General features: G+C 37.7%; 1 protein-coding gene across 2 annotated transcripts in view; it reads right to left on the bottom strand.

Annotated features, from left to right (window-relative positions):
• The window catches only part of METTL24 (methyltransferase like 24), a 245,309-nt gene that overhangs the window by 151,011 nt on the left and 80,854 nt on the right, over positions 1-13,444 (bottom strand). For both annotated transcript variants that reach the window (XM_069077068.1, XM_069077069.1), the window contains exon 3: positions 12,263-12,402. In XM_069077068.1, the coding sequence (XP_068933169.1) occupies positions 12,263-12,402 (140 nt within the window). The remainder of the gene's footprint in view (positions 1-12,262; positions 12,403-13,444) is intronic.

Below are 13,444 nucleotides of genomic sequence, written 5' to 3'. Positions count from 1 at the left end.
CTGGGGTAGATTCAATTGTGATCCAGGGGTGGGAACTTTTGACCTTATGTTTGGAAACTAATCTCCATTTGAGAAGAGGGGCTTTGTGGTGGACTTAATTAAGGTATAGCCTAGGGGTGGAGAAGTATTTAGAACAGAGACTTTGTAATTGATTGAATGATTGGAAGGTCCTGGGGTGGGGTAGTCCTTGGAGATTATTTAATCACGCTTAGTAAATGCTGTATTTGGAATGATGTCATGTTTTGATCTTCTCTGTTCTTGGTTGGTCACTGTATAAAATGGAGAGCACCTATGCTGGTATTTTGAACCTGGGAAGTTGCCTTTGCTTGGCATTACAGTACACTCCCTTGTCACCCACCCTTACTGAGAACATAAGCAGTTCAGTATAGGTTGTACATGTGTAGCTAATGCAAAACATTAACATAGTAGATATATTGTAAACAACTGACTATATTTCCCTCCCTCCTATCTCACCACCTACTTGCTCTATTCTCTACTTTGATTCTGTCCCTTTTCAAAAGTGGGTGCTTCCAACTTCCCTCCCCCCCTTCCCCTTTGCCCCTACTCTCCTATAGGGTGAGATACCCTATTTAGTGTGTATGTCATTCCCTTACCATGCCAAATTCAATGAGAATAAGGGTGTCCCATTCCCCTTTGACCGCCTGTTCTTCCTGTCCATTGTAACCATTTTCCCTTGCCTCTTCTATATGATAGTTTACCCCATTCTGTCTCTCCCCATCTCCTCTCATTATATTCCTCTCTCACCTCTTGATTTCCCCTTTTAAATATCATCCCTTTCATTTAAATTGGTCCTGTGCCCTCTATCTATGTATACCTGTAAACATATATATACATATATATATACATTCACATATGTATTCATACACCTGTATACCCTCCAATATAGATATATACATATACATATATATTCCCTTCAACTATTTTCATACTGAGAAAAGTTTTATCAGTTACAATTATCATTTTTCCATGTAGGAAATAGTTCAACTTTGATAAGTTCCTTATGATTTCTTTTCCCTGTTTACCTTCTCAAGCTTCTCTTGCTTCTTGTATCTGAATGTCAAATTTTCTATTCAACTCTGGTTTTTTCATTAATAATGCTGAAAGAATAGAAGGCAATGTGAAATATCTCACGGAAAAAAACACTGATCTGGAAAATAGATCCAGGTGAGATAATTTAAAAATTATTGGACTACCTGAAAGCCATGATCAAAGAAAGAACCTAGGAATCATCCTCCAAGAAATCTCAAGGAAACGTGCCCTGATGTTTTAGAACCAGAAAGCAAAATGGAGGTTGAAAGAATCTACTGATTACCTCCTGAAAAAGATCCCAAAAAGAAAACTCCTAGGAGTATTATAGCCAGGTTCCGGAATTCCCAGATTAAGGAGAGAATATTATGAGCAGCCAGGAATAAACAATTTGAATATTGTGGAAACACAATCAGGATAACTCAGGATCTGGCAGCTTCTACACTGAGGGGTCAAAGGGCCTGGGATATGATATTCTGGAGGGCAGAGGAGCTGAGACTAAAACCAAGAATCACCTACCCAGCAAAACTGAGTATCATGTTTCAGGGGAAAATATGGTCATTCAGTGGAATAGAGGACTTTCAAGCATTCTTAATTAAATAACTTTTGAAAAAATAAAATTTCAATATCAATTATATTGCAAAAAGGGTGAAATGACTTGTCTAGGATCACACAGCTGGTAAGTATCTGAGGTCCGATTTGAACTCAGGAAGATGAATCTTCCTGATGCCAGGTTCAGCACTTTTTCCATTACACTACCTAGCTGCCCCAAAGATATGCTCAATGACCTTTAAAAAATTAAGATTTCCAACCCTGTAACAAAGTATTGGGGGTGGGAAGAATGAGTAACTTTGTGAAGATGACCCTTATACTTCTACGGGGGAGAATTAGGGAGATTTCTAACTCCTCCCCTCTATCAGGGAGGGTCAGCACCTTGAAGCAGAACTATTTATTTACCCAGTAAGAGACACCACCTCCAACTGGAGCAGAGATTGTTAGGGGACATGAAGCAGCTTCAAGGAACATGGCAACAGAGAAGACAGATGATTCTAGATTCTTAAAAGAATTAGCCTTGACAGTCAAGAGTCAAGCTGAAGAGAGATGAGGAACCAAGGACCTTTACCAAACCACCTGCCCAGCAGAAATGCTATATCCAGCAGGGAAAAAATGTGAAGACAACCAGAAAAGAGAAAGGACAGTAGCACACTGGAGGAGTGAGTTGTCTACCAGTTGTCTACCAGTAGACTTCAAATCTGTGTCCACTCTTCCTACAGTGGTGGTTTTTTTGTTCAGTTGTGTCTGATTCTTCATGAACCCATTTGGGGTTTTCTTGGCAAAGGTACTGGAATTGTTTGCCATTTCCTTCCCAGCTCATTTGACAGATAAGGAAACTGAGGTCAATAAGGTTAAGTGACTTGCCCAGGGTCACACAGCTAGTAAGTATCTGAGGCCAGATTTGAACTCAGGAAGCTGAGTCTTCCTGACTCCAGGCCTGGCACTCTATCTACTGAATACCTAGTTTTAAAAATACAGACCCCCTAGAGTAACATGGAACCTGAGGTACTAGCTGCCCTACTAATGACCCAACTTACAAACTTGTGACTGCTGAGTTGGAGGAGTAGTCAAAAGGGTGCTACATATAATTTTAAAGAGGTTATTCTAGTGGATAAAATGTTATGTAAAATATAAAAGATAGTTGTAGAAGAAGGGGGTGAGTCAGCATTATGGAATAGAAAGAACACTGGATTTGATGTCAGGAAACTTGGGTTTGCATCCTGGCTCTGCTATTTTTTTTTTTTTGGTGACTTTAGGCAAATTAATTCTGGGCCTCAGTTTCCTTATTTACAAAATGAAAGGATTGGACAGATGATTTCTATAGGCAGGGCAATTGGGGTTAAGTGACTTGCCCAAGGTCACACGGCTAGTTTCGTGTTAAGCATCTGAGGCCAGATTTGAACTCAGGTCCTCCTGATGCCCCTAAAAGCTCTAATTCTTAATAAAAAAAATACTTCAAGACAGTTTTTAATGTTTTTTTAAGAAAGAAATGAATACTTCCTAAGGGCCTACTGGACTGTCATTATTTTTTAAATGATCTTAGTCCATTTCTATGTACCATGAAATAAATTCTACCTTCATTACTCAACCTCCAAATATAGCCAGTTCACACTGAAAGAAAAAACCGTCTCAACCACCTATTTCTGAATCCATAGCCTCCATGTTAACAGCTGGCCATAGTTAGCTCCAAATCCATTGTATACTGATGAATCTTTGCCTCTCATTCATTCTTTGGAATCACTCGTGTTAGAGCTGGCAGGGACATCTAATCTAAATATCTCATTTCACAGATAAGAATGAGGTTAAGAAGTAGATTGACTTGCTAAGTCTAAAAGTCAGACCTTCTTACTCTTAGTACAATGCTCTTTGTTCCACTTTGTGCTGGTTTTCCATTTGTGATCACTTCCTCGACTCTGGTGAGGAAGTATGTTTTTGAGGTGCTATTGTTGTTCGTCCTTTATTTTCAAAGAGGACCAGTGACATCACAGGTGATGTCTTGACTTGCCCATGAATTGGATTTGAGTGAGGCAGAGTTGTACAAAGTCATTAGTCTCACTCTCTCTTCTAAAGTCCAGTGGCAAGCAAAAGTCAAGTCAATTATGGATGGCCCAGGATGCAGTCAATGACCTTGGCATCTTTGATGCCCGACCTGGCACGAAGTGCTTCACAGTACCTGCTTCAGTCACTTTCAGGACCATTAGAACAAATTGTTCTCATCTACCCATTCCACAGGGAGAAGTCCTCACATGCTTGGGGTAGAGGTCCCCTAACTCATCCACAAGTTTAAGGCCTATTCTCTCCCCACTCCTGGAATAATTTGTACCCATTATCTGTCATAACATTCTGTATGTTTTGATTAGACTGTAACTAATTGTAATTAGATTGTAAATTCCTTGAGAGCAGGAACAGCCTTTTACCACCTTTTGTATCCCCAGCACTTAGCACTCTATTTGGTACATAGCAGGTACTTAATAATTTCTTATTGATTGATTGTATAAATTGTTATGTAATTATTTTACTGGGGTTTTTTTTCCTCTCTAATAGAGCCTACTTCATAACAAGAAGTAGTGTTACCCATTTTCCATTTGAGTTATAAAAAAAATTATCTTTCATTTGGGTATAGGAAGTCAAAACTATTTTCATAATAATGCTAAAACATTTTAATTTGTAGATGGCACAGTAGATAGAGTGCTGGTCCTGAGTTTAAATCTGGTCTCAGATACTTACTAGCTGTGTGACCCTGGGCAAGTCACTAAGCCCTGTTTGCCTCAGTTTCCTTATCTGTAAAATGAGCTAGAAAAGGACATGGCAAATCACTCCAGTATCTTTGCTAAGAAAACCCCAAATGGAGTTACAGAGAATCAGACACAACTGAACAACAAACAACAACAATATTAATAGATATAATCCACATAAACAAAAATCCTTTTGGAGGTCCTTAATAATTTTTAAGAGTGTAAAGGGGCCCCAACATTAAAAAAATAGTTTGAAAAATGCTGGTCTAGAATATAGGAGTTCTGGACTTTGAGTGTGAAGATCTATGCTCAAACCCTTGTTCTGCTACTGTTCGTAACCTTGGGTTAACTCACTTCCCTGAGATAGCCTCCTCCTGTTTCTCCATTTGAAGAATAAGGGGTAAAACTTACATCGAGGGTTCTTAACCTCTTCTGTATCATGGCCCTTTTGGCAGTCTTCTCAAGTCTATGGACCCCTTACACAGAATAATGCTTATAAATGCACAAAGTAAAATACATAGGAATACAAAGGAAACCAGTCATATTGAAACAGTTATCAAAAAGTCTAAAAAAAAAAAGCTCATTGGAATTTATCTAATCATTAGATTAGAACCCCTGATAAAGTAAACCTTATGATCCCATGTCCTCAATAACCATTTGCTGTAATTACCTTATTCCCTCTCCTACTACTTCATTAGCTTCCAAATCCTTGGTTATCTTTTCGACTTTTTGTTTCTTCCCTCAGTGGAAGTCTATGACCAGCAAATAGCAAGTTTGTGAGATGGATGCTTTTAATCTGGACAACTAGCCCATGAGTTCAAGAATATCTTGGTTCCTTGATCTGACAGATGACTACACCACCAGCAAGAGCCTACATCTGAGAGGACTAAGAAAGCCCTAGACATGTCTTGACCACATGGGAAATCCAGATCTTGTGATTTGCTCAGGCAGGCATGTCTGAGATAAAATTTGTTTTAATTTATTTATTTTTCAACATTCACTTTTATAAGATTTTGAGTTCCAATTTTTTTCCTCCTTTTCTCCCCTCCCAAAGGCAGCAAGCAATCTAATATAGGCTATATATGTATAATCATATTAAACCTATTTCCACATTAGTCATATTTTCAAAGAAGAATCAGAACAAAAGGAAAAAACCACAAGAAAGAAAAAAACAAAAAAGAGAGAAAATAGAATGTTTCACTCTGCATTCAGACTCCATAGTTCTTTCTCTGGATGTGGATAGCATTTTTCCATCATAAGTCTTTGGGGATTCTCTTAGATCATCAAATTACTGAAAAGAGCTAATCTACAAAGTTGGTCATCACACAATGTTGCTATTACTGTATATGATGTTCTCCTGGTTCTGATTACTTCACTCAGCATCCATTTATGTAAGTTTTTCCAAGTTTTCCTGAAATCTGCCTGCTCATCATTTCTTATAGCCCAATAGTATTCCATTACATTCATATGGTACAACTTGTTTAGCCATTCCCCAATTGATGGGCATCTTCTCAATTTCCAATTCTTCGCCACCACAAAAAGAGCTCCTATAAATATTCTTGTATATGTGGGTCTAAAATGGAATATCTGTTGTACAATCTCACAAAGTTGTCTTTACCTCCCAGAATATAATAGTTATGACTGGTTATGGCTTTATATTTTAGGTATTTGCTACTGTACACTTATTAGGCTTCAATTTTATTTCTTTTGGTGGAAGAAATAAACAACAATCCAATATCTGCTATCTACTTTGTACAATGGGTACCTTTTCTAGAAGGGACTCTGTTAATACCTCTTAGGGGAAATTCCTAGACATGGAATCAAAACTAAGCTAGGTGACACAGAAGATAAAGCTCTGGACCTGGAGTCGGGAAGACTCAAATTCAAATCAATCCTCAGACACTTACTAGCTGTGGAACTTTGGGCAAGTCATTTAACCTGTCTGCCTCAGTTTGTTTCCTCAACTACAGAATGGGGATAGCACCTTTCTCCCAAGGTTGTTGTGACGAACAAAGAGATAATATTTATAAAGCACTTGGAACAGTTTCTGGCAAATAGTAAGGCACTTAACAAATGCTTGTTTTGTTCCTCTCATTCTTTAGGAGATTTTCCCTAGAGATCTGTAGTGGAGACATTATTTGCCAGAGAGTCCTACACAAACCTACTCATCGAGGGGGGCGGGTCAAGTTGCACCCAGATGGCTCTGGATGTGACTGACTTCAGAGTCAGATCCAGAATCCCTTAGCCGAAAGGGGGACCCTCTATGCTGTGAGTAAACAATAGGTTCAGGTGTTTACTTGGGAACTGAACTTCTTAGGGTGGTCTAAGCTACTGCCTAAATGTTTGTCATTAGAAGGAATCAGTGAGCCCAACAGACTTCTTCATTGCAGAACAATATTGGAGCAGGGATGCATTTTTATTTGGTGGCTTTCCCCACATGTCTCTTATATATTCACAGTTAAAAGGGGCCTCAGAGATCCTCTGGTACAACCTGCACTGGAGCAGAAATTGCCTGTATCACATTCTGACAAACATTTATTAAGCATTTGGTATGCCAGGCACTGTTTGAAGACACTCAGGGATGAGAAACAATTTCCAGTTGTTTCAATCGTGACTGACTCTTCGTGACCCCATCTGGGGTTTTCTTGGCAAAGATACTGGAGTGGTTTGCCATTTCCTTCTCCAGCTCATTTTATAGATGAGGAAACTGAGGCAAAGAGGGTTAAATGACAACTACCTACAGCATACAGTTCAAAGTTAGGCAGTTTTCCCTTATACTGGGTGCAAATCATCGTCTGCAACTTCCACCCAGAGAAGCAGCATGGTGCCATAAAAAGAGTTATGTGTGAAGTTAGAAAAGCCACTAATTGTGAACTTGGGCAAGGTACTTAACTTTGCCTCAGTTTCCTCTTTGGTAAAATGATTAAGTTGCACTAGATGACTCCCAAGAGCCTTTCCAACTCTGAATCTTTGATCCTGTGAGGAAAAGTAAAGAGTTTACCCCTTCTTCCTCACTACAGACCTTTAAATAAACTCCTGACTCTGTGGTCCCTTCCTCTGTTTGGAGAGGGTAGAGGGTGAACTTTGGTGAGTTCCTACTATATCTCCCCATTTAAGGTGGCTCAAGGCAGACACCTCACCATTTCCCACCTGGCTACAAGATTTCATCATCCCCTGCACAGAGCACTCTTCCTCTCCTCATCTCCTCTTTAATTCCTTTCCATTTTCTTTTTTATGTATTGTGTGTTCCCCCTTCCCTCCATTAGATTGTATGCTCCTTGAGGGCAGGGACTGTCTTTTGGCTTTATTTGTATCATCAGAGTTTAGTATAGAGCCTGGTACATTGTCAGTGCTGCTTATTGATTAATTGAATAAATACTTGAAAATAGTATCATCCATCTTCCAAGACCTCTTTTCTAGGCTAAAACTTTAGAGTTTTTGCAACCAAATCTCATTTTATAGTGGAGACCCAGAAGGGATAAATGATTTGTTTAAAGTCTCATCAGTAATTACAACTGATCCAAACTAATCTTAGTTAGGAAGGGTAGTGCTTACTATGTCTTAGAAACTGTGCTAAGCAGTAGAGTTACAAGGAAAGGTTTCCCTAATCCCAGGGGAGGTGAATCTGAACTCTCAAAAGTAGTTCAGCCTCTGACTGGTCCCACCAAATTGTAAAGGCTGCCAGGACAGGATTAGGAATGAGTTATGAGCCTATCATATAAGCCAGCATAGCTCACCTTCCAGTGATGAAGTTTATAACCAGAAATATGGCTTTCAGGTGAAAATTTGACAGGGGCCAGGCAGCAACCCACCTGAATTCTCCTAACACTGCTCTCCAAATAACTTTAAAATAACTCCTCAAATGAAATTTTGGAGGAGCAGAGCCAACAAGAGGTCAGAGTAAGATATTTTTTCTAGCCTAAGACAATTTAGGAGGTTGACAGGAGAGGTCTATCACAATAGGGTGGATTTCAGCCTGGAGTATGGCCTGCGGCACCAACTATAGGCTTTGAAGGTGACTGAAACAACAGTGGCAGTAGCCTGGGAAGCTTTCATTTTGATTACATTAAATTAAACCATTTTTGCACAAAGCACAAGGATCCAAAGATTAGAAGGAGAGCAGAAAACTGAGAAAAAATTTTTATAGTTAGTGTCTCTAATAATGGCCTCATTTCTAAAATATGTAGAGAACTGAGTCAAATTTATAAGAATACAAGTCATTCTCTAATTGATAAATAGTCAAAGGATATGAATAAGGCAGTTTTCAGAGGAAGAAATTAAAGCTATCTCTAGTCATATGAAAAAATGCTCTAAATCACTATTGATTTGAGAGATCCAAATCAAAACAGCTCTGAGATACCACATCACACCTATCAGATTAGCTAGCATGACAAAACAGGAAAATGATAAATATTGGAGAAGATGTGGGAAAATGGGAACATTAATGCACTGTCAGTGGAGTTGTGAACTGATCCAACCATTCTGGAGAGCAATTTGGAACTATGTCCAAAGGGCTTTAAAACTGTGCATACTCTTTGATCCAGCAATACCACCACTAGGCCTGTATCCCAAAGAGATCATAAAAATGGGAAAAGGATTCACATGTACAAAAATATTTATAGCATTTCTTTTTATGGTAGTAAAGAATTAAAAATTGGAGGAATGCCCATCAACTGGGGAATAGCTGAACAAAATGTGGTATATGAATGTAATGGAATACTGTTGTGCTATAATAAATGATGAACAGACTGACTGATGCTGAGTGAAGGGAACAGAACCAAGAGAACATTGTACACAGTAACAGCAACATTATGTGATGACCAGCCTTGATAGACTTAGCTCTTCTCAGCAATGCAATGATCGATCCCAAAAGACTCATGATAGAAAATGCTATCTATATCCAGAGAAAGTGCTATGGGGTCTGAATATAGATCAAAGCATACTATTTCCTCTTTTTTGTTGTTTTGTGTGTGTGTGTGTTTTTCTTTCTTGTGGTTTTCTCCTTTTGTTCTGATTTTTCTTTCATAATATGACTAATGTGGAAATGTTTAATATGATTGTACATATACAGCCTATATCAGATTGTATGTCATTTTGGAGAGCGGGAAAATTTAGAACTCAAAACCTTATAAAAGTGAATGTTGAAAACTAAAAATAAATAAATATTTTTAAATGGTACCCAATTCCAGAGAGAGGAATGCAAAATCTGATTTGATAATATCTGAGTGCAAATCAAAGTATAATTTTCCTATTTCTTTTTTGGGGACATGACTAATATTGAAATACATTTTTCATGATTTCACATGTATAATTGATATCATTTGTTTGCCTTCTCAGTGGGTGGAGTGGGAGGGGAGAGAAAGAGAATTTAGAACTCAAAAATTTTTTTTAAATGAATTCTAAAATAAGTACATTTATTTTTTAACAAATAAAGAGGAGTTGCAAATTGTTATTAGTGAAGGGAGCACATATGCTGAGGAAATCATAGAACCTCGAAGTAAGCATGATTAAACAGGCATTTGCATGCTGGCCAGAAAACCTCAACTGCCATGCATCACTATTTATAAAAGGGAGAGAATACATACTGAATTCTAAACAAGTATCTTAAAAAAGAAACTCTTGAAGCTACAGTTCCCCTGTTAAGAAATACCTGTGTATGTTCAGATACATCTTGATTTCTTCCTTTAAAAAAAAATTTTCATTCCAGAATCACAGAATCTCAGTTACAAAGGACTTCAGAGGCTACTGTGTCTAATCTGTACCTGGAAGGAAAATACCTCCACAATGTACCTGACAAGTGGTCACCTAGCCTTTGTTTAGCAATATGGCATAGTAGAAAAGGTACTGGATCTGAAGTCAGAAAGCCTGGGTTCTAATTCTGACTTTGCCACTTCTTGTGTGATTTTGGACCAGTCAGTACACTTCTTATGACTCAGTTTTGTGGGTCAAGGATTTAGAGCTGGAAGGAGACTCAAAGGTCATCTAGTACAGCCTTCTCATTATATAGACGAGAAATTTGAGACTCAGAAAAATTAAATGACTTAGCCCAGGTCACACAGCTAATTGTCAAGAGCTGATTGTTTAGTTTTTGATGTGAGCATTTATACTTTAGAAACCGGCAAATGATATAAATCAGTTTGATTTGTTTTATTTATTTTCTAGACTTAGGAAGGTAATGAAGAAAATGTTAATAACAGAGACTAAATTTAAATGTGTTTTGTGTTCATTTCTTTTTCCCCTGGAAAGATGGCTGTTAAACATTTACCTGTACATCCCCAAGTATGAATGGAGAACGTGTTGTATAAGATGCAAAGGTGGAAGAGATTTTAGAAATCATCTAAATTTTAGACTTAATTTAATATCTAATATCTAAATAATTTAAATCTAAATACATCTAATCCAACCTACCATTTTATAGATAAAGAAGGAATGTGACTGTGAGGCAAGTCACAACTAGTTTTGTGACCCTGGGCAAGTCACTTAACCTTTGTGCCTCAGCTTCCTCAGCTATAAAATGGGGATAATAATATCATCTATTTCTCAGGGTTGTTGTGAGTATCAGATGAGAATATTTCTAAAGTGCTTAGCACAGAGCCTAGCACAGAGTGGGCACTTAATAAATACCTATTCAGATTTCAGAAAAACCTGGGAAGACTTACATGAACTGATTCTGAGTGAAGTGAACAGAGCCAGGAGAACCTTGTACACAGTAATAGCAACATTATGTGATGTTCAACCATGATTGAAAACTCTTCTCAGCAAAACAATGATCCAAGATAATTCCAAAAGACTCATGATGGAAAATGCTATCCACATCCAGAGGAAGAACTGATTAAGTCTGAAGGCATATTAAAGCATACTATTTTCACTTTCTTTTGTTTTTTTTTCATGGTTTTTTCCTTTTGTTCTGTTTCTTCTTTCACAACACAACTAATGTGGAAATGTGTTTTACATGATTGTACATGTATAACCTATATCAGATTGCTTGACCCTTTGGGAAGGGGGAGAGGAGGAAGGGAGCGAAAAAAATTTAGAACTCAAAATCTTTCAAAAAATGAATGTCAAAAATTGCCTTTACATGTAATTGGAAAAAGCAAAATACTATTTAATTCATAAATGCCTATTAAATCTGAATCTGATCTAAATCTTAGAGAATTACACTCATTTATTTAATTTGAATCAAATTTATGTTTTCATTTGTATAGTCTTTCCAATAAGGATATTTCTTCTGTTGATACAGATCAGAACAGGATGTATCTTAGGATCTACATCTTATATCTACTATGAAATTTATAATCTTACAGAGTTGTCTAAGACACTGAAAGATTAAGTGATTTATATATAACTTTTTAAAATTAAAGGGCATGAGATTTAATTTTTAAAAAAAATTTTTCCCTATGTGACATTACTACCAAATAGAGACTTATATGGTTTATTGCACAGACCCATTTCCCCTAAAACATACAGAGATATCTTATTGCTTGGCTATTAGCCCTGTAAGGCTTTTATGCAACCCTGGCCTATCCCCTGTGGAAATGGTAATAACTATGCCTGAGATGTCTCCTCTCTCTGAGCTCTTCTCATTAGGCAGAATAGCTTCTCTCTCTTATGTGGAAGCTTAATTTTAATCCTAAATTCATGAGCTACAATCACGGGAACCATATCCCTGTTGAAAACCAAAGCTGTCAATTCATTGCCATAAAAGGAAGGGAAAGACAAGCAAGCTTTGGAAAGAGAGAAATTAGTCGTAAACAAACTCTACAGGCCCTCCAGGTACAAGCAGATGACAGACAGATATGTCTTCAATGAGACAGGTGAAGAAACAACAATATTCTTTACATCCTGACTACATGGGCCTTTGGATGATACTGGAAACACTCCCAGATAGTACAAGTGCTTGCTTTTCCTTTTCCTGATATACTCACCCCAAAGAGTAAAGACGACATCGCTTGTTTTGGATTTGATGAGCCAAGCTGAACTTTTCATCAAGACAGATGGGCCAGGGCCTCTTTGTGCTTCCAGAATCACTCATCAGGCCACTTGGGACCAAGTGGTTGCATGAAATCTGTGAAGGTCACATATTTTTTAAAACATGTTGTAAGTCAAAACTGTATGTGTTTTTACTCATAGCCCCTAAAAGTTAGAGGAATATTGCTATGTCCTTCCTTATTAAAGGAGATAACTATTCTTGGGAGATCAGGAATGGAAATGGGTGAAAGGGAGGGAGCACATTTTAAATGCTTTAAAAAAAAATACTAATCACAAAGAATAGAGGAAACCCCAGGGGACTTTGTTCCTAGAAGTTTAGATTGGGTTATGAAATGAAGGGAAGTTATTTGTTTTGTTCTGTTGCACTGACTTTTGGTAAGGAGTTGATAGGAAGGAAAACATTTTTTAAAATACCATTGAGGGGAGTATTTTAACTGTAACCTAAAGGAAGCTAAGTAGAATAAGATTTTTTTTTCTTTTTGGAGGGGAGAAGGTAGGGCAATTGGGGTTAAGTGACTTGCCCAAGGTCACATGGCTAGTTTTTGTGTTAAGTGGATGAGGCCAGATTTGAACTCAGGTCCTCCTGACACCTAGTAGAATAAGGTTTTAAACCTGATAGAGGCCACCTTGTCAATTCACTTCAATTCATTGAAGCATTTATTGATCAAAATTTACAGCATTAATATATACAATATTGATAAATAATTAGCATGTATTAAGCATCAGGCACTGTGTTAGGTGCTATGGGCACAAAAACAAAACAGCCCCTGCCCTCAAGGAGTTTCCATTCTACTGGCATGTAAATTCCTATCTTTACATATGAGAATACAGAAAACCAGAGAGTTTAAACACAGGGCCAGGGTCACATAGGGAATAAGTGCCAAGGTCAGAATTCTCTGATGCCCAATCCATTGCACTTGCCACTCTGCCATTATCCCTGTCTCATAATGGAAATAACTAAGGCCCAGAGAAATTAAGTGACTTATCCAAAGTCCCATGGTTTATAAATGGTTTGTTGTTGTTCAGTAATTTTTGAGTCACATCTTTGTGACCCTGTCTGGGGTTTTCTTGGCAAAGATACTGGAGTGGTTTGCCACTTCCTTCTACAGCTCATTTGA

This window comes from Petaurus breviceps, unplaced genomic scaffold, assembly GCF_028583685.1.
Source record: "Petaurus breviceps papuanus isolate PSGF00001 unplaced genomic scaffold, PetGlider_PUasm1.0 90977, whole genome shotgun sequence".
Taxonomy (NCBI): domain Eukaryota; kingdom Metazoa; phylum Chordata; class Mammalia; order Diprotodontia; family Petauridae; genus Petaurus; species Petaurus breviceps.
Note: the sequence above shows the minus strand (reverse complement) of the source record. Positions and strands in the feature narration are given on the sequence as shown.